The sequence below is a fragment of the Daphnia pulex genome, chromosome 5 (genome assembly GCF_021134715.1).
Source record: "Daphnia pulex isolate KAP4 chromosome 5, ASM2113471v1".
Lineage (NCBI taxonomy): Eukaryota > Metazoa > Arthropoda > Branchiopoda > Diplostraca > Daphniidae > Daphnia > Daphnia pulex.
This window is the reverse complement of record NC_060021.1, coordinates 472,977-493,930: the sequence shown is the minus strand read 5'-3', so window position 1 is coordinate 493,930 and position 20,954 is coordinate 472,977. Positions and strand designations below refer to the sequence as shown.

Genomic DNA, 20,954 nt, shown 5'->3' with positions numbered 1-20,954 from the left:
CAGTCTAACGCAACTAGACTATTGGTAGATAACCTAAGAAAATAAGTCAATTGTTGGGTACCTAGGCATAATCCCGTGGTGAGTGACTGCAGGTGTTTAACAGCAAAGGGGTAGCGACCACTGAAGTGTTCCAACTCGTCAGTGAAGTAAGACAAGTTGTAGCAGCAAAAGCAGTGAAGCTAGATGAGTGAACGTCGGGAAGATAAGGATGGAGCAGAACGTTGCTGAATGTCCCTCTTCCGTCATGGACAAAGGTCAGCATTGGCTTATTAGGATCTTTTACGTGCTCTGTAAAAAAAAAAGTCTTATGGTTCAGGATACCTATGTAATAATAAGAAAATCTGAATTGTAATGGTCTGGTAGCAGTAATGGGGAAATACCTTATCTCAGCAGATTTGTTTTCCACTACATGTGATCTTCAAACATGAGTTTTAGTCTTTTGACAGCATGATGGCCCTAATGGATGGAAATTGACTGAGCGCTAAGTCAACTTGTTGGAATGACTGACACTGACAGTATGCATCTAGAAGACTAGAATTTGAAGAAATAAGTTGGTACAGTATAAAAATAAGGAAACTAGGTCAAGATAAACCTACATATGATACGAAATTCAATTTGGTAATTGAAATCACAGGAATATCAGTATAAATTAGCTACAGTTTTGTTTCGCACTTTTCGGCTTCGCCTCGTTTGTAACAACAACAAAGGCGACACTGGCGACATCTTGAGTTTTGAATCCTAAGTTGGTTGCACAGTCGCAGCTCAAATTATCGGAGTTCTATTGTCTCGTAGTGGAATTCTACTGTCGAGCACTGGAGTTCTATTTTCGGGTATTTTAAAATAAAATATTGGGATTCTATTGTCGGTGGAGTTCTATTGTAGGGCATCTTTATAATATTGCAACCAACTTAGGATTCAAAACTCATTACCAGATGTCGCTAGTGTCGCCCTTGTTGTGTTTACATCGTGAAACCAGGAAAAAAGGGGTGAAACAATTGGATGCGAATTAATACTTATATTCCTGTGATTTCATATACCAAATTGAACTTCGTAACTTGTGTAGGTTTAACTTGACCTACTTTACTTATTTTTATACTATACCAACTTATTTCTTCAAATTTTAGATGCATACTGTCAGTCATTCCAAAAAGTTGACTTAGCGCTCAGTCACTTTCCATCCAATAGACCCATCATATTGTCAAAAGTCTAAAACTTATATGTGAAGCTCACATATCGTGGAATAGAATGTGTGGGGACAAGGTATTTCCCCATTACTGCTACCACACCAACCACACAACGTCTAATGCCTTAATAATACTAAATTCAGCACCATTCACCCATGTGATAAAGGTGTAGAAAATGTAATAGGGATGTTCGGCGTGTCGGGCCGTTTACTTACAGTTTCCAAGTTGAATAAATTAGACACGAACAAAACCGTGTCTTTTACCTCTCGTCTATTTTAACACACTCAATATTGTACAGTAAATTGGGGGGAAATAAACAATAGGGGGTAGGGTAACAACGACTGAATTTGGGGCCACCTATCGGGGGCCCCCAAGGCAATAGTCGCGTAGGTGCGCCGGTGTTGTTGTGCGGCGTCCTGATCTCGTCGTCGTCTGTTGGAATGGAATATTCCTAACACACTCCCCACCAGAGCCCGTAGCATCCGGCTCGACATCTTCGACGACGTCTTCCGGTTCTTCGGGAGCTGGCATAGCGTCTCCGATAGCGAGATCGATTTCTGGTTCTGGCAGAGTTGGATTTGGATCCTCTTCCGGCTCCTGGATCGGTTCCGGATTTCCAATTTCGACGTCTTCGGCGAGATCTTCTCGCAGCTCTATAGGGTGAAGACATTGAATGGCTCTATTAATTAAATTACCATTTGGAATCTTGAGCATGACAGAACGGATGAGTCCGTCGCGGCTTGGAATCAGTTCCTTCACTACTCCGGTAGACCACATGAGTCGTTTGGAGTGTTCGTCGTGGATAACAACGACTTCTCCTAGGCGGATCTTCCTTCCGGATTTTCCTTTGGAGTGGAAGTTGTCTAGTTGGAGTAGATAATCGTCGACGAATCTAGCACAGATGTCAGCGACATATTCCCTCCTGTTCTTGTCCATCTCTTGTAGTACGATGCTGGTCGATGTAGGATCCAGCAAGTTAACGGCTGGCTCCGGATCGGCACGAGTAGAACGTCTGTTGTTTAGAAATTGGTTAGGAGTTATCGGAAGTGGATCGTCAGCTCCTTCCCCAATATAGCTGAGTGGGCGGGCGTTGATTACGCTCTCGATTTCTGCTAAACTCGCTTCCAGTTCCATGTAGTCAAGGCAGGCTCGACCGTTGGAGCGTCGCAGCAGATCCTTGACGCTCCTCACCATCCGTTCCCAGAATCCTCCCCACCATGGCGCTAGGCTGGCGGAAAATATCCAAAGGGTTTTTCTGGACGCGAGAAAGTCTTGAATGATGGGATCGGCGTGAATAGTTCTCAGGAATCGGTCGACACATCGGAACGTTTGCGCGTTGTCCGAATACATCACTGAGACGGGTCCTCGTCTAGCTGCGAATTTTCGAAAGGCTAGTAAGAAGGAACGCGCCGTCATATCGGGTAGTAGTTCCAAGTGAACCGCTCGAGTGACTGCACACGTAAAAAGACAAACATAACTTTTAAGATGGTTCGTTTTCTTAGCTTTAGTTGTTGTTATTAAGATGTCTTGGATTTCGACATCTTCTTCGACTGAATCCTCTTCGCCTACGATTAGAGCTTCGATTGGAGCGTCTCCTTCAGCGGGTGGCTCCTCGATTCGCTCTTCAGTTGGATCGTCTGCTGGCGTCGGATCCTGGACGCTTGGTGGAGCTTTCCTTTTCTTCCTTCGCTGTGCTGGTTTGTACAGCAGTGGTCCAGCGAAATCGACTCCTGTAACGTGAAAAGATTGCGCATGTTTGAGTCGGTTTAAAGGAAGAGGGGCTGCTAGTTCCTGGAATGGTGGCGATGTCAGTTTTTTACATTCCACACAAGTAAACAGAATCTTTTTCACTTGCTGTCGTCCTTTAACTATCCAGAATTTTTCTTTCAACTCTGATAGTGTCACCTTTGCTCCTGCATGTAGTAGCGACTCGTGTTTGTCTGTAATTAAGAAAGTGATTACTATATGTGATGCAGGAAGCAAAATTGGGGGATCGATGTTTCTATCTCTTAGGGCAAGTGATACTCTCCCATGGATTCGAACGAGACGGTCTCTGGCGTCCCAGATTGGAAAAAGTGCAGCGATTTTCTCCTTGGGCTGGATTGTGTTGTCTAACTGTAGCGATTCAAACGCCTTAGGATACCGCTCTCGTTGGAGCTGTCTGTAGATCGTTAGTTCCGCTTCATCCAGCTCCTCTCTGGATAATCTTGTAATCCGGATAACTTTTCCACTTCCTTTTCCATCTGGTCCAATTGCCTTTATCGACTCCATTCGTTCTGGACCGGGAGGTCTGAGCTTCTTTTGACTCCTGCTGAGGAATCGTGAGACCCAGGCTGTACGTCTTAACAGTCGATTCCAGGTGGAAATTTTGTCGAGATTCCAGTCGACGGAGGCTGTTGGAATTGCGATGGCTGCTGTTGTGCTGACCGTCGTACTCCTAGCTTCCGATTCCATTTCGGACTGGATTGTTTGTGGAATTTGGTCGTTGGGAGAATCTGGCCATTCCGTTTCTTCTCCTTTGAGCCAAATCGGGCCGTTCCACCAAAGAGTTGAGGTTACCAGCGTTGGCGCTGGCGCTCCCCGCGAGGCAAGATCGGCCGGATTTTGGAGACCTGGACAGTGTCTCCACCACTCGGGTTGTGAAAATTTTCGAATCGTTTCCACTTGATTTCGGACGAATGGTTTCCATTTGTTCGGCTCTCCTCTAATCCATCCTAGTGCAACCAAGGAGTCTGACCAGTAGATAGTTCTCCAATACTGGACTTGCATTGCATTTTTTACGACTTCACCTAAACGTACGGCTAAAAGTGAGCTCAGCAATTCTAAACGCGGTAAAGTTACTTTTTTCTTAGGTAGAGGTGCAACTCTCGTCTTGCTGGCCAGTAGGATGATGAGTGGATCTTCTTGTCCTTTTTGGAGTCGGGCGTAGGCTACGGCTCCATACGCTGCTTCAGAAGCGTCTCCGAAGACGTGAATTTCGTGAGAAGTGACTTTTTCGGATAGTCCGATCCATCGTGGAATTTGTAGTTCGGTGAAATCGGCGAGACCAGTCATCACTATCTTCCAAGATTTTTGGATATCGGCTGGAGCTGCTTGGTCCCAACCTATCTCCTTTTCCCAGAGCTTCTGGTAAATAATCTTTAATAAAAGTACAGTGGGAGATAAAAATCCAATTGGATCAAAAATTCTTGCCGAGATACTGAGTATCTTTCTTTTGGTGATTTCCGTTCCCACTTCTTCCACTGCTTGGATGATGGATGCTGGGTCGAATTTGAACGAATCGGATCCGGTGTCCCACCGGATTCCTAACACCTTCTGTTGGCCGTCCAAGGCTGGGGAGAGTAGGCCTACGACTTGATTCGACAGTCCTTTCTCCTTCAGGTGTTGTTTGAGGTCTTCGTTGTTGGTTGCCCAGCTTCTCATGTTGAGTTGGGCGTCACTAAAGATCTCGTCCGTCTCATCGACTCTTTTCTTGGCGATTGATAAATTGTTTGCTCCGCCGAGGTAATCGTCAACGTACAAACTTTCTTCCAGCTGTTGAATAGTTTCTGGAAAACGAGACTTTAGTGATTTGAAATGTTTGTTAATTGTAACACGTAGGAGAAAGGGGCTAGAACTAAGGCCAAAGGGCACTCTCTTCCACTTGTAGGCAATTAGAGGCGATCCAGCCACTGCTGGATCCCTGGGCCATAAAAACCTGATTGCTTCGGCATCTTCCGGCTGCAGGGCGATGTTTAGAAAAGCCTTTTCAATGTCGGCAATCCAGGCAATCTCGTACTTTCTGAAGCGTATTAGCACTGATAGGAGATCCGGATTGAGATTTGGTCCGGTCTCCAACACGTCGTTCAGACTTGGGCCGAATTTCGTTTTTGCTGCTCCATCAAAGACGGGTCTGATTTTCGTCGTTGATTTGTCGCCTCTGAAGATCGGATGATGTGGGAGATAGGTGTGAAGCTCTTCGTAGTCCATGTTCGCCTCCTCGACGAATTTGCTGTCGATGAGCTTTTGGATTTCTGCGTGGTAATTCACCAAATCTCCTGGATTTTTTCTCAATCTTGTTATTGTGCTCTCCACTCTTCCGGTGGCCAACGGGAGATTTTTCTGAAGTCTCCACTTGTCAGTTGTCCAAGGGATCGGTGTACAGTATCTTCCATCTGGCCATCTCGTTATTTTTTCGTCAAAGAAATCGAAGCGATCATCCGATTCCACTGCATCAGCGCCTTCAAGGTTCGCAAAATTTTCTATTTTCCAGAAAAGAGAAAGGTCGAAATTAGCAGCAACTTGTTCTTCCTTCTCAAACCATTTACTATCTTCTTCTCCGCTGGATCCGATTGGGGCATCTGAGAATGACGCTCCTATTGGCGTAGTTTGGGGACTGGCCGTTCCAGTCTCCTTTTCCATCGGAGTTTTGTTTGCTTGAGTTGAAAGGATTTTTCTTTTTTGGCTACTTGTCGCGAATGTTGACGTAATCTGTGGAATCGGGTAACTTGATGTTAAAATTAAATTTTGGATTACTTGAGTTCCTGTCTTCGATTTTGCTTCTTGAGATGGTCCAGCAATCATTCTTCCGAGTTTCGTTTGAAACGCGCGCAATCCGCATGGACTCTGTATGGCGGCTTCATTCGACATGATCTGGAACATCTGGTCCATTCCGACTAAAATTCCAATTGGCTGATCTTCGGTGTGTGCCATCTCGAATCTGTCGTCGGCCAATTTTTCGTTTTGGATCCAGAGGCTGTTTGCAAATTCGGATCCTACGTACGGGCCGGTATCTGAAATGTGATCCGATTCTAAAGCCATTAGTGTAACTTTTGGGGCGCCTTGCCAGGTGCCCCTTACTTGCATTTCGACGTTTTTTGTCATTTCGGGCTTGTTGGGTTCCTTTTTCTTAAACACTCTTGTGCTGATGTTTTCCACCGCTACTGTCTTCATGTTAAGTTGCGATGAGAGTGATTTCAGCACCCAAGAACGATGACTTCCGTCGTCTGCAAATAAAATCGCTCTTGTTTCGTTACCGTTTTGGCCGCTGATGATGACTGTTGCCGTTTTCAGCATCAATTGTCCAAAGCTGCTTGCACAGGCTGTGGTTGTCAAAGTTGGATCGCTGGCCACGATTATTGCTGCTGTTGTGGGATTGGTGACTCTGACGTCTCCTTTGTCGCAGAGAGCGGTGTGGTGCCTCCCTCCGCACTTGTTGCAGTTCCGGGCGGATGTGCAATCCTTCAGCGCGTGTTTGTCTCCAAAACAGTTGACGCACCTTTTCAAATCAAAGATTATCTTTTTCCTTTCCGTCAGCCCTTTCGGACATTTTGTCGGCCAGTGAATTTGGCTGCAGAAGATGCAGGGCCTTTCGCACACAATCCAACTTGGGTTAAATTTAACGTTTTTATTTTTTAAGGCGGATTTAACCTGAGGAGCTGGACTTGCTTTGGCTCCTACTGCCAATTGTGATGCTGTTGCCGGCTGTGGATTTGCCGGTTTGGGCTGTTTAGGAGCTGGAGACGATTTCTCCTTTTCCACACCTTTGATTCGGTTGAACCTTTCGGCCGCGTCGATTTGATCTCCAATGAATTTGATGACCATCTCGATGTCCGTTGATTTGTTTGTTGGCGATTTTGCCCATTCTTGTTGGAGCCTGGTAGGAATTAATTTGATTAATCTTGCTCCGAGGAGTCCGCCAAAGGAACTTGTGGGGACTCCTAACGTTTCCAACGCGCTAATGTGCGATTGGAGATTCAGCTGGAAGCTCCTCAGAGCTGGAACGTCGTTCCCGTCCTTTACGGGCTGCAAGGCATCCAGTTTCTCAATGTGCGCGTCGATTAGAACGTCCGTCTTCCCGTACATCCTTTTCAGTTCGTCGATTGCGACTTGGTAATTCGCATCTGTTAATTCAAGATTGTTAACCAACAGGTACGCCTCACCTTTAAGATATTCCTTGAGGTAATCGAATTTTTGGACGTTTGAAAGAGATGAAGAGTGGACAGCTGCGTTAAAGGATTCCCAGAATTGGGTCCATTCCAGTACGTCTCCTTTGAAGTGCTTAATTTGTCGCTGCGGCAATCGTATCGACTGTACGGCTGAAGCTGGGGCTGGTGCTGCCGTCACGTTGATTACTGGCGCGGGAGGTGCCGGAATGGCCGCCATGATTTGGGCAATAATTTGCGCCATCTGTGTTTGACTTGTTGCTAGATTTGTTGCTTGATTTGCTGCTTGATTTGCCGCTTGATTTGCTGCTTGGCTTGTTGCCTGTTGTTGGAAGAGCGCTAACAATCGTTTGTCTCTGTCCTCTTCTTTCTTTGCCTCTTGCTTTTCTTTCACGTCGTCCAACCATTCTTGCTTCTTCTGCTTGATGATTGATCTTGCTCCAGACACTTCATCTTGAACTTGGAGAAAGGTGTCCAGATCCCCATCAATCTCCTCCTGCGCGGCCTTGGTCGCTATTAATTTCTCCTTGATTTCTTTTGTTGCGCTTTGGTAGCTTTCGAAGAGACTTTTCAATCTTGTTTCTAAGGTTTCTAGTTCTTTAACATCTTCTTGGGCCATTACTTGATTTGCAAATCCGTTGATCCGGGTTATTGCTCTTGTTATGTGGCCTTTGGTGGCTGACCTTGTGTTTTTCATTGACTGAACCATTCTTCCTGGTTGTGTAGCTCTTCAAGAGCTGTTGACTGGGGAAAAGGAGATGAAATAGAGAATTAATTTAATTTTTTTTTTTCGATCACTTATCGACTGATTTGCCCGTTTCCTTTTCCTGTTTTCCTTGGGGTTTCGTGGAACGGATGAGTTTCCGTTTTTTGTTTCCACTTTGTTTGAAATCCCTTGGATGTATCTGAAAAAGAATCGATTTAAATTTGGAGCTAGGGTAATACCCAGGCTCCTGCAAAAATCCGGGCTGGATGACTCAATTAAGTGAATCTGGTTTTTTTCTGTTGTTGGTGGCGCCACTTGCGGCGTGCCACTACACTTTGCGAGAGAGGAAATAAAGTTTTTTTTTTTTTTTTGGTGGCGCCCCTTGCGGCGTGCCACTACACTGAGCGTGAGCGAGAAATAGTTTTTTTTTTTTCGTTTGGATGCACCGATGTCTCGGGATCCTATGTAAGAGGGTTTTTTTTCTTTTTTTTTTTTTTTTTTAAGGAAGGACAGATGGACAGAGAATATTCATTCAATAATTGTATTTAGCGGTTGGAGCCGCCATGTTCAAGAATACAATTAGATTTACTTAATTGGTTGGGTTCCTCTGCTCCCTTCCTCTGGTATTTCTTCTTGTGTAGAGGTGGCCCGGACGGGTGTTGAAACGGCCTCGCTCTCTCCTTGCTGTTTCGCTCCTCTCGTACGCTCTTCTCAGATCCGGATTGGCCTCCAATTCTCTTTCAAAATGGCGCCTGTCTTCGTCTGTTGACTCTTCTGACGAGCTGTCGTCCGTTGACGAGCTTTCGTGGCACAGCTGGATCTCGTCCTCCTCCGACTCACTTCCTTGTTGCTGGTTTGAGGCTGCAGCAGCGGCTGCTTCCTCCTCCGACTCGCTTTCCGACTGCTGGTTTGGGGCTGCAGCAGCGGCTGCTTCCTCCTCCGACTCGCTTTCCGACTGCTGGTTTGGGGCTGCAGCAGCGGCTGCTTCCTCCTGTCTCACTGGAAGGAAGACTACTCGGCGAAGTAGACCCCTTTCAACGTGCTGCTCGCGATATCGTACTTGGCGTTGTTGAATGTCGGGCGGAGGTGCCTGGATCGGCTCCTGATCAGCTTCCGGTTCTTCAATCACGACCGGCGGTAAATCTTGAGCCGGTGGTGGAACCGGTTGTGGGGCCGGTTCCTGTCGATTACGGTAGCGTATGTCGCCGTATTCTCTCGGGCGGAGAGCCTCTGCTAGTTCTTCCACGTTGAGGCACCTCCTAGCAATATTCAAGAACGGTGCCAACTGAGGGGCTAGGGCACCTGCTGGCAGCTGCTCAAGCGGGATCAACTCCCTTGGTGGTGGACGCGGTGGCGGTTCCACCCACGCTGGCACCAGACCCGCCTTGCGCAGCCAAAACCGCTTGATCCTTTGCGAACGTTTTCCTATTTTGCTGGTTGTTTTGGAGACCTTTCGGCTCCTCTGTGAATGTTGAGAGAAAGAGAAAGATTATTTCTGACTCGATACCATCAGCAAGCGAAGAATGGATACGGGAGGACACACGTGCAATGAAAAGAGGAGACGAAATCCCAGTAGTTTAGCCCAGGCCGATCTATGGGCCAGAGGTTGGGACGGCGTGTTCAATGGCCGCCCCCTCAGGCTAGCCCGACAACGAAAGGCACAAAAAAGTCGAAAGAAAAAAAATGGAATTTTTGGGCATAGGTTCCCCCCTTTTCTACGTCTTTTTTGTTTTTACAATTTAGTAGTTTTAGTTTGGGCAGATTTTAACCACCCAACAACAAAAGAAAGAAACAAAGATAAACGTTTGGGGGGTCTAGAATTGTGTAGCCCCAACCGGCTTCACAATTTTGAGTTTTGAGTGAGTTGATTTGAGTGATTTGAGAGGGAGGACACGGTTATGCACTGGGTTAAAAACCGTTCGAAGGACCATGTAGAAAATGTAATAGGGATGTTCGGCGTGTCGGGCCGTTTACTTACAGTTTCCAAGTTGAATAAATTAGACACGAACAAAACCGTGTCTTTTACCTCTCGTCTATTTTAACACACTCAATATTGTACAGTAAATTGGGGGGAAATAAACAATAGGGGGTAGGGTAACAACGACTGAATTTGGGGCCACCTATCGGGGGCCCCCAAGGCAATAGTCGCGTAGGTGCGCCGGTGTTGTTGTGCGGCGTCCTGATCTCGTCGTCGTCTGTTGGAATGGAATATTCCTAACAAAAGGTAAGCATCAATACCACCTATCACCATGCTACTGAAATACTTCATTATGACACTTTCTTTGACATCAGGAAATTTACATCAACCTAAGGAGTAATGCTGTTTGTTGCTGTGAATTCAATTTTTACAGTTTTTTCATCGTGAGCATTTCAGTGTGCTTCTTAAAAAAGGTAAATGGTAAATGCTTTATTCATTGTTATATTTTCAATAATGTAAAAATTTGTTTTTACAGAGCACGAAGATTCTTTTGCCAATGCTGACCTTTGTCCGTGACGGAAGAAGGATTTTTCAACAACATTCTTCTCCATCCTTATCTTCGCGACGCACGCCCATCTAGCTTCACTGCTTTTAAACAAGATTTGTTTTACTTCACTGGCGACTTGGCGAGTTTCTGGACCACTTCAAGATCGCTTCCGTCAGCTGTTCTGTTACACACCTGCAGTCACTCACCACGGGATTATGCCTAGGTACCCAACAATTGACTTATTTTCTTAGGTTATCTACCAATAGTCTAGTTGCGTTAGACTGTGTCTATGTAATAGTTTCCAAAATTAGGCCCTTCTTGCGCGCAAACAAAGTTTACTTGGACGCTTCTTTTTTCTAACGCTAGATGGCTTTTTGATAATTTGCAGTCTAAACAGCTGTCAAAACAGTCAGTTTCTGTTACTTTGAACATCTCTTTAAACATTTATCGACAGTTATTTTGTTGAAATATTTAGTGATAACTGACGATTATTATTCCCCCAACAAAGCTCACTTGTTAAATTTTCGATAATTGCTTTTTTTTTCTACTTCCGGTTTACACTTTTCAGTCAGTAGTTCAGTAAATATTCATCTGACGCACAAAAGAACCACATATTCGTGATCCTCATCGAATTTGTGGTAAAGTTCATGTTTCGTTTTGTACGTTTTCGTACTTCCGGCTTTGAAAATTTTCCTGAACTATAGTTCAGGAAAATTCTCGATTTTGGCCAAATTTTGGATTTCGTTTAAATCACACCTAATCGACCCCACATTTCATGGAGATCACGAATATGTGGTTTAATTTGACGACAGCTCAATGGTTGAGGAGCTGTGGCTACTTCCGGTTTACTTCCGGAATTTTTTTTAAAGACTAGCAAGTGAGCTTTGTTATGTGTACAGTTTTCAATATTGTTAGCTAGATTTTAAGAAATTTAAAGCGCGCCTTTTAAGTTTTGAGCCAAAAATAACAGATCGATGTACTTACATGTATTATGTAACTTTTATTGGCATGTCACTTTAATAAGAATTTTTTCTCTTTCTTCAGATGATGCAGAGGAGACGTCGACAAGATTGACACCAAAACATCGCCGGTATCTCCAAAGTGTCAGCGCGGATCATTATTTGTTGTTGGTAATATGTGTTAGTGTTAGTTAACCTGTTGGTTGCCACGCCTTTGTTCTCCCCTGCTCCTTAGCACGGGCTGCGTGCGCTGTTCGGCCTCGTGGTCGGAAAGTCGCACCAGCCCAAAACTTGCCGCAAGGCGCCTATTAGGCAATGCACCATACCTAGTTCCCCTTTGTCGATGCGGTGATGGATTCTTCTGTCACCGTGTCAGCCCGGACTTGTCAGCAATGGCAAGTTCCACCTTGGCCATAGATCCTTCAGACGTGGCGCGTAGAGTAGTAGAGAGCAACCTACGGGTTGTATGGCGTGGCAGCCAACGGGTTAACTTGTATGTATGTGATTGTAAAATGTGGTGGAATTGTGGGTGGAGGTGGGACAATAAAGCAATTCCTTTTAATGTTTTTGTTTGCTATGTTTCATAACTTGTAATAAAAAAATGTTTAGTTTACGACTTTGTGTATTTTTTACAACTTTCAAGTTTTACATAAGATATAGGCAAGCAACTGATAAACTCCACATTCTTCAAATAAACTTCTATGATAAACCACACATTATCTCCAACTCTTTTGTTACACCAACTTAAGTTAAAAAGAGAGCTGTCAACATCAATCAATTTTAGTAAACACCACACAGTAGGTCTCTTCCGTAACTTGCCCTGTAAATGAAATTTGTCCAAACACTAGAATATGTCGGAATGCGGAGCGACTAGAGCAATAATCACCTCCAACATGCGAAATAGAAAAGACCCAACCAAAATAAACGTCGCAATGTCTCAATGCTTTTAGGTGGCAAAAGAAGTCGTACACAATGATAACCCAGGTTTGAAAAAAATTATTTCCCTATTAAAGATCAACAATTCCCAGTGACTAGTAACTATTAAGATATGACCGAAAATTTGTGAACATGGTTATAATATTTAGGAACGTCCCTTTAGTAAGTTGGAGAAGCGTAAGGTGTGGTGTAATATTCAGGTGCCTTAGTGGTGAAGTAACTCGGGATAGAGTAATACTTCGGAGCTTCGGTGTAGTTGGTCGGAGCAGCGTAAGTAGTGTTATAATACTCAGGTGCCTTGGTAGTGTAGTACATAGGGGCCTCGGTGTAGTAGCTAGGTGTAGCGTAGGTTGTGGTGTAGTAAACTGAAGCCTAGGTGTAGTATTCCGATTCAACGTAGTACGAAGGAGCAGCCGCTGTGTAGTAAGTTGGGGCTGCGTAGTACTTGGCCGCCTCAGTTGTAGTTGTGTAGCTTAGGGCAGAGTAATACTTCGGGGCTTCGGTGTAGAGGCTCAGGGAAGCACAAGTTGTGGTGGGAGCCTTGTTGGTGTAGTACTTGGGCGGCTCGGTGTAGTATTCAGCCGCTTTGGTGGTGTAATAATTTGGAGCCTCGGTGTAGTAGCTAGGAACTAGGTAATACTTGGGAGCCTCGATGCAGCAAGCTGGGGCAACATACGTGTAATACTCTGGTGACTTGGTGGTTTTAGTACTTGGGAGCTTCGGTGTAGTACGTTTGATGTTGTAACTCGGGGCAGCATCAGCTTCGGTGTAATACTCTGGAGCCTTGGTGGTGTAGTAATAGTGTGCCTCAGTGTAGTAACCGGTTCTTGCGAATGTTGTCGTTGTGTAGCAAGGCGGCGGCGTGGTGCTTTGGTATCCGCCATACCCAGGAGACATCGGTACACCAGTGATCGACCCAGCCTTCAACGATACGGCAAACGGCGACATCACGACATCACAATCAACTATTCAGCAAATAATTTGAACATTAATATTCAATATGGTACACAAGCAGATAAAAATCAAATAATTTATAAAAACTCCGTGAAACAGAATATTTACCCGATTGCGTACTGATATTACGACGAAGAATGCACTTGTTAACAGTGCACTGCAATTTTTTATCCTTGTTTCTTTGCCAGTATTGTTCTCTCCAGCCAATCGCCCTGATGCAACAGCATGGTGATCATGTTCCATACACCAGCGACCCAATTTGATATCACAAAAGAACGTAACATCTCCAGCCTAATAAAAAATAAAATCCAAACCCAATAATAAGAATCTAATTTAACAAGAACTTCATATACTATCTAACAACAACATTAGAGCAGTCAATGTTGGTCAAGTTTTAATCACAGTAGTTCAATTAATATGAAATAAAATGTTCAAGGATTCTTACCAACCAAACGTTCGATCGTGCTTCAAGCTCGGTATTCACTCGATAACCACCAAAATCTCCTCTCTTCTATTTCCAAACCAAAAGCAACAGCCAAATCCGTGTTTACGTCCCAACCGACAGCAGCGACGACATGGTCAGTTTAAATCTGCTGAAATAATTTTTAGATTTTAATTAACATCGCTAAATCATGTACAGAAATAACTGTTTACCTTTTGACCATTGTTTAAGGTCAATGCGACCTTGTAGTCTTCGAAAATTGCACCCTCCACATTAGCTTTGAGCAAACCATTAACACTTTCCGCTTTCACCTTCTCGGTTGTCCATTGGCTCAAATATTTAGGAGAACGGGGAACTCGACCTATGTTACCGCCATCGATGTTGCGGAACAGCGCTACGTGCTCGTGGGCATCTTTAAGGGCACCGCTCAGGGATTGGAAGAGATTTTCGTTTAACACCTAACAAGAAAATAAAGGCCATTTTTAGAGGAATTCGTAAAACTAATTCTATTCGTAGAACTAATTCACAGAAAATAAATTGCTAGCAGTTTAAATAGACTCTTAGATACTATCGAGCAGGAGGATTAAAAAGTTATTCAGCATTCCATAATTTCGATTGGCATAAAATGTTTACCTGTGGCAATAACGCACTTGTCGTAGGTGATGGTACGGCCATCGTCAAGTGCGGCTTGCCGACCGACAATGTCAAGTTTAACGGCGCGGTGTACACGTACGAATATGTTATCTTTGCTATTCAATTCGACGCGATTGCAGTCGAATTCGTCTTGTTCGAAAGACAGCCAAGGAACGAAAACAAGTCATTAGTACATATTGCACAAAATTACAATAATTAAGAACTCACCTTCACTTTTTGCCACTGTTTGAAACGAAGTTTATTCGAAACTTCGGGGTTGCCGTGTTGGGTGTCGGAGAAGCTCACTTGACTGATTTCTGTCGTACTTTGGCGCTCCAGTGTAGAATTCGACAGCTTTGGTGATGTAATAAGCTGGAGCCTCGGTGTCGTAGGTTGGGGCAGCATACGTAGTTGCGTAGTCTCAGTAGGTGCCTCGGTGTAGTACTCTAGCGCTTTGGTAGTGTAGCTCGAGGAGCAGCACAAGTTGTGGTGAAATCATCTGGATCCTTGGTGGTTTAACTGTAAACCCAACAGTGCAACCTCGGTGTAGTATCTGGTCGTTGCGTATATTGTTGCGTAGTAAGGCGGTGGCGTTGCTGTTTGATATCCGCCTTATTCAGGAGACGTCGGTACACCAGTGGTCGACCCAGCCATCGACGATAGAACAACCAATAGCAGCATGACGGCATAGTTAACTAGACAATATTAAATATTCAACAATATAACGGACATATTATCAAATAGAAAAAAAAAAAAAATGAAAATTGATACAAAATTCCACGTAGAAATACAGATTATTTACCCGTGATTGCGACCTAGTAATACGACGAAGAATCCAGTTGTTGCCAGGTCGGAGATGCTCACTCGATTGACTTATGTTGCCTTTTCTCTTTCCTTTTGAAAGATTTTCTCTCGTGGTCGACATCAACGATACAACACCCAACAGCAACACAATGCCATAATTAACTATGAATAAACAATGGGAAATTAGTTTTCGAAGGTAACTAGTCGTATCAACAACTAATAACAAGATAGAATAGATTTACGACTCGAAATAAAAATGAACATTTACCCATGATTGCAAACTGTTATTACGACGAAATATGGAGTTATTGCCGTGTCGGAGATGCTCACTCGACTGATCCCTGTCAACTTTTCTCTCGCCTTTTATACAATTTTTTCTCACCCCTCCTCTTAAGCCTAATGGCTATATTTTACCTTCTTGATAATGAAGCAAAACGTCCCGTTCTCACCCAACCTCTACACCAATGCCTGACACCTTTTACGTAATGATCTCCATGACCTTCGATTGAAATGCAAACTGGCCTTTCCTTCTGCAGGTGACTTTGCCGGGGATGGGTCTACAATAACCAATATCAAAATGAATACCAAAAAGCTTACACTTGCGGCTATTGTACCTTTTTGATAATGAAGCAACACGTGTCATTCTCACCCAACCTCTACACCACTGCATGACACGTTTAACGTAATGATCTCCGTGACCTTCGAGCGTCAAGGTCATAGAAACTGGCCTTTTTCTTTCTGCAGGTTGACGTTGCTGGGGATGGGTCAACAAAAACCAATATCAAAATAAATATCAAATCATAAATGATAATGGCTAAAATTTTAGTCATTTTAAAAATACCACATTTGACATTTGAGTCATTTGACTCGTTTCTTCAGTGAATGAATAAATCTTCCATTTCGAACCGTTTGAAGGACAGTCGGCTTTTTTTTTAATATTCCACTGCAAACTTTTCTAAGTTTCAAACACATAATCCTTGCCCCTGCGGTCGGAGAAGAAAATCTAAAAAAAAAGATAAAAAAGGTAAATTATGAATATAAAAAAATACAAATCAAAAATTCTCATAAAACGGTTGAATATAATCAATAAAATAAGAAATAGACGCAATTGCTAAAGCTCGATAGACTGTCAGAGTTCGTCCGCTACGTTCACAACGAATAACTCAAAAATGAACTTAAATGATCCTAAGTAACCATCCAGGAGAAGCGGGGGGAATCGTATTTCCACAGCTGATTTAGGAGCATCTAAAACGCAAATCAAATGATTGATTGACAATACCTGAACTCTAGGGCTATGGATTTTGTAACCGCAAATCAACAATGAGATCCTACTAGCAGCTATTTGACATAAATGAATAAGGCTACTCTTACCCTGTCTTTTACATTGACATGTCTACATTTTGAATAGTTGATTACCGCCAGAACCTATCGCGTGTCGTTTGATGCTGCATGAACAGAAGTGAAAAAAAAATCCACCCTGTTACATGACCAACGCGTTTCTGCCCCAATAAAGTATGCGCAAGTAAAACAATGTTTTGACACTCGCTTTGTTTTCGTTGCTAAGCAGTAAAATGTGTTGAAATTTGGGTTTCGCTCTTCACACCGAATGTAGACGGAAAAGACTCGGCTCGGATATATAAAGGATCGTTGGCTGCAAACAAATTCACATTATTTTCTGCGAAAGAAAAAGCTTCATGTCGTACCTAGCATTACCTTTTTTATTATTTTTTTTTTCATTTGGTTTAGCGTTTCGTTCAGTGACTCCTTGTCACCAAAACCCCTCAATGAGCAACACCTCCGCATCATCTAGGTAATACAAACAATTGAATTTGTAGCTTTAACAATTTGACTAACGTGTAACTACGTACCCTCGTTTAAGCCTCGATGGAATGGCAACCCTTAAGGATTCAGGATTGTCCGGGCCGTCACTGTTGGACAGCCATCAGGCAGCATGAACTATTTTACCCAACCGTTCAACACTGCATATACTGCATGGACACCAACATAGGCAAATCCACATTTAAGTCGATTTAAGTGTGATGTTGACCTGCAAGTCTGCACCAAACTCCATTTCAGAGCATCTCTCAATTGGAAGGGGGCTGCAAAACCACTGTACACCAAACAGCAACACCATAAACAGCTCAAACATCCAATTGACCATTAACTCCTACAAAGCAAAAGAACATTAATGAACCAATAAGCAATAACATTTGGAAATGTGAAAAAGGGTACCAATAATAAAGTTTACTTCTATTTAAAATTAATATTTTTAAAATTAAAATTGAAAAATAAACAAGAATACTTCCAATATGTTACAAATCTTGGTAATACTGAGTGGGAATTTTTATTCTAGATTGATTGAAAGACAATTTTAAAAAAACTTAACAGGGCTATCTTTGAATGGAAACAATTATTTGGAAGGAAGAAATATTACCCCTAATTTTCTACAATTCTACAATTTAATCAAATTTTAAACTTGTCAATTGAATACAAAATATAAAAAAACAAAACAAAATAACACAAGACTTTCCAAGTTACAACCTATAACATCAATCACATTACCAATTCAATGAGTCTTCCTTCAGTGACACTTGGGATAACACCAGCTCGATAAACTGCATGCAGCAGCTGCAGCTCAACTTGACTTGATCGCATATTTCACCAGCTGGCTGCAAGAAAACCATGTTGATGATACAACAGTCATGAAGCTCAGACTTTGTCGTGTTCTCAATTTCTGCAACAGTTGAGCAAAGGGATCTCTATCTCCAACCTTAACATCAACTAATAAAACAAATTGTATTATAAGAGGGAAATTCATCAACAAGATTACTTTACTAGGTCTGAAGTGTTTCTGCACAAGATGAGACGTACAGCCAAGACGTACAGCTAACAATGGCCGACATTGGACAGCAGTTTCGACCCAAGTCGTCACATTATTAATGGCCAAGTGAAATTATATCCCAGATAGCCTGTAAATTCAGACAGAAACGTCTAAGAATAATTAAATTTAAGAATTCCAAACTAGCATTACCATTTCATGGCTGAAAATGTAGATCGACACCGCAATTCCGTAATGGATTTGGAATACACTTTCAGTCAGCGTCTCGGGAACAAATGGCAAATATTTCGTCCTCACAAAGACACTCGCGTCACCTGGTGGCTGGGGGACAATCCATTTAAGCCACCTACCGACAGCCAAAAGATTCCCTCACGATTACTACGTTTGACTGTACGGAACGGAAGGATTGCTTTCCGAAGCTTAACATCACGACTCACGAGAAATGAACAATCAAACAAATAAACATCACAAAAAAAAATCTGATGAGATTTGTGGTATGGGGGGTCTAGACAAAAAATAAAACTTACAATTTTCTGAAGAAAAGAACAATTTTCCTGTCTGTGGCTGTAAGGCAGCAGCAGCGACGGTTATCGGTGTTAGAGTTCCGACTAACTTTGGCATCAAACAGTCATGTTGAATCTAAAGGAAATATTCCAATAAATATTCCAACATTAATGCAATAAACTAAAGTTAATTGCTACATACTGCTTGAGTAAAACATCTAGAAAAATACAACACATGCTGGTACGTGCCCTGAATCTTTTCGTGTGACTTCCTTCCCCAAAGTTGCAGCAAAAAATCTGAAGATTACCCATGGCCTTGATTATGTTCCCGTAGCTTTCTCTATGACAGAAAACACTGTTTATAACATCAAAAAAGTTTAAAATTTGTTAAGGAAGAATAATACTTGTCTGTCAATGCAATATTTGTAGAAAAAATCATGTTCAGTCAGAATAAATAAAGCATGTCCGCCTAGCAAGATCAATAGTAACTTCACAAAACTGTGACTAACCTATTATTGTTTTTGACCTGTATTAACTTTGGTTCGGCAATTAAGTATGGTGGTGTTATATATAGTATATAATAGTTACAGATAAACTTACATTTGTAGTTGAATATTCTTTTAAAAAAAACGAACAGAAGTTAAAGAAGAACACTAATAACGTAACGTGTTTGTTGTTCGACTTTTCGTCATTCATTACAGACGACAATTTCAAGCACCATCTAGTGTTCATTAACGGGATCATTTGGAACTACTTACATTTCGTCAAAATCGCGAATTTCTCTGTTGCTTGGCTTCGCTATTTCTCAGTCAAAAATTCGACAGTGTCTTTGTAATTACAACAACATTTCAATTAAGTTTGATGTTGCCAAATTAAATAAACCACAAAATAGACCATTTCGAGCCATCGCTGGCATAGTTTCAATGTAATCGACATTGACGACACGTGAAGACGGTATAATAGGATTATCAATAGATTGAGGGGCATAGATTTGTCACCTTCTTCATCGGCTTCAAAAATAGGCGAGACTGAAACCGAATTCAAACGGAGAAGAAAATATTACAGGTATAAAATGTATACACATATATATATATATCCTACATTCAGCTGTAGTTTGATGATGAAAAATGTTACAAGTTTTACAACATTCAACGTATAAAATCCGCAACCAGAATGGCGACCACACACAAAAATACTTGACGCAGGATTCGAACGAAAAGTGAACACGAGAGATTATTATTATTATTATACACGGTTAACGAGCATCGAAATGAAAATGTACATTTAGTTTTGACACAAACATTCAGTGGGCGAGATGGCGATGGGGGGAGGTCTTCCCTAAAAACAAACCAATACACACGAATTCAAAAAGGGAGGTGAGATATGTGCTGTGTTGCCAAGTGTAGAAGTACCTTAGTTTTTTTTCCGTCTCTTCGTCGATTTGCTTTGTTATCAAAAAGTGCGAATGGATCACATGAATATAACGAAAGCGGAGAGACAACAATAAGATACAACGCCCTGCTGTTCAAAAGTGGTCAAAAAATGAGCTTGCAAGAAAAGGAAATTGAAACGCGACCAGAGAGCAGCGCAATTAAAAGAGGATCGAACTGACACACAAAAATGGGGCAAAATTGAATTGATGGCGGTATCACAGATTAGCGGAATTCATTTATTTTTTTTTGTTGTTTTATTCCGCCAAATAGAATTAATAGAGCACGGTATTTTTATCTGCATCAAGAATTAAAAGATTTTATATAAAGAGTGGAGGGTGGCAATAAATTCATACAATTATAATATCAAGTAAAAGTTTAAAAAATTACTTCCACGACCATCCGGTAGGAGGCGACGATTGTGTGGTTTTTTTTTTTCATATTATATTATAGTACTGTGTTGTAGCATGATTCGCAGTAGTGACTAGTTAGACAGGATGGAGAGATTGGCAGGGTCCCAGGATCGCATCAAGTCAAAGTCATTAATTGTTTCCGACGAGGCATAGGAGCGTTGGCCTGGGCCGGTGGTTTCCCGCACGGTGGCCGATAGACGACGGGACTGTTGTCGTAGACGGAAGAGGCCAAGTCGTCGCCGTCTGAATGGCTGTCGTCGTCGTCGCCATGGCTGTAATCGACTCCGTGGCCGCCGCTAATGCTGCGGCTGTAGTCGTCGACGTCGTCGTCCCAGTGGGTTGTGATGTTGTCCAGGGGATTCGATTGGTAATTCATGGGCGCCGTCGTGTAGCAGCTGCCCGGCGGGAAACTTCGCTCTGATCCCGAATCCGAGTATCCCTTGAGAGCCGGTTGATCGAGTTCCGTGTGCGATCCGGAGGTGCCGGATCTCTGGGACGGTGTCGACCTTATGGCTTTCGTCCGCCCAGTTCGGATTGCATTCCGGTTGCCATTCGGCACCGTCTCTTCTCCTCCAAGACTGACATTGTACTGAGGCGATGGAGGTTTGAACGTGCTGGAGATGCCAGTCGATCCTGCAGGAGCACTACGCTTCGACAAGGCCGGACTGGGATTGGCCGAACTGAATTTCAGCGACGGTTTGACGGAATTTGGCAGCGGAAGCGATCCCTGAAATAATCGTTCAGATTTTAAAATTTGAAATT

At 42.9% G+C, this 20,954-nt stretch overlaps 3 protein-coding genes and 2 long non-coding RNA genes across 21 annotated transcripts in view; all 5 read right to left on the bottom strand.

Annotated features, from left to right (window-relative positions):
* Window positions 1-248: 248 nt before the first annotated feature.
* On the bottom strand, window positions 249-814 carry LOC124193311. 2 transcript variants are annotated; one of them, XR_006874163.1, is made up of 3 exons: window positions 597-814; window positions 381-531; window positions 249-288 (listed from the first exon to the last, which is right to left on the bottom strand). It is a non-coding gene; the product is annotated as an uncharacterized LOC124193311 (long non-coding RNA). The 2 variants fall into 2 exon arrangements; XR_006874164.1 differs by having other exon boundaries at window positions 281-321.
* A 629-nt stretch (window positions 815-1,443) lies between these two features.
* Window positions 1,444-8,173, bottom strand: LOC124193309. Its single transcript, XM_046587068.1, has 2 exons — window positions 3,036-8,173; window positions 1,444-2,975 (listed from the first exon to the last, which is right to left on the bottom strand). Exons 1-2 carry the CDS (start codon window positions 7,815-7,817, stop codon window positions 1,542-1,544), a joined length of 6,216 nt encoding a protein of 2,071 aa, XP_046443024.1. The 5' UTR covers window positions 7,818-8,173; the 3' UTR covers window positions 1,444-1,541.
* Window positions 8,174-11,842: 3,669 nt separating this feature from the next.
* On the bottom strand, window positions 11,843-15,474 carry LOC124193310 (apoptosis-inducing factor 1, mitochondrial-like). Of its 4 annotated transcripts, none has more exons than XR_006874161.1 (8): window positions 15,422-15,474; window positions 15,006-15,355; window positions 14,432-14,898; window positions 14,204-14,353; window positions 13,783-14,028; window positions 13,574-13,721; window positions 13,237-13,419; window positions 11,843-13,139 (listed from the first exon to the last, which is right to left on the bottom strand). XR_006874161.1 is itself a non-coding variant. In XM_046587069.1 (6 exons), exons 3-6 carry the CDS (start codon window positions 14,243-14,245, stop codon window positions 13,122-13,124), a joined length of 489 nt encoding a protein of 162 aa, XP_046443025.1. In that variant the 5' UTR covers window positions 14,246-14,353; window positions 14,432-14,898; window positions 15,006-15,162; the 3' UTR covers window positions 11,843-13,121. The 4 variants fall into 4 exon arrangements, 1 of the variants encoding a protein (XP_046443025.1); XR_006874160.1 differs by having other exon boundaries at window positions 13,574-13,718; XR_006874162.1 differs by lacking the exon at window positions 14,204-14,353 and having other exon boundaries at window positions 13,574-13,718; window positions 14,428-14,898.
* A 384-nt stretch (window positions 15,475-15,858) lies between these two features.
* On the bottom strand, window positions 15,859-19,054 carry LOC124193307. Of its 13 annotated transcripts, none has more exons than XR_006874150.1 (11): window positions 18,950-19,054; window positions 18,754-18,884; window positions 18,548-18,689; window positions 18,374-18,485; window positions 18,039-18,192; window positions 17,843-17,976; window positions 17,570-17,788; window positions 16,876-17,174; window positions 16,721-16,813; window positions 16,379-16,658; window positions 15,859-16,010 (listed from the first exon to the last, which is right to left on the bottom strand). It is a non-coding gene; the product is annotated as an uncharacterized LOC124193307 (long non-coding RNA). The 13 variants fall into 13 exon arrangements; XR_006874149.1 differs by having other exon boundaries at window positions 16,424-16,658; XR_006874155.1 differs by lacking the exon at window positions 15,859-16,010 and having other exon boundaries at window positions 16,033-16,658; window positions 16,876-16,995; window positions 17,055-17,174.
* Window positions 19,055-19,245: 191 nt separating this feature from the next.
* The window catches only part of LOC124193899 (protein sax-3-like), a 58,478-nt gene continuing 56,769 nt past the window's right edge, over window positions 19,246-20,954 (bottom strand). Inside the window, exon 10 of the mRNA XM_046587884.1 lies at window positions 19,246-20,919. Coding sequence (XP_046443840.1) covers window positions 20,308-20,919 — 612 coding nt within the window. The 3' untranslated portion in view covers window positions 19,246-20,307. The remainder of the gene's footprint in view (window positions 20,920-20,954) is intronic.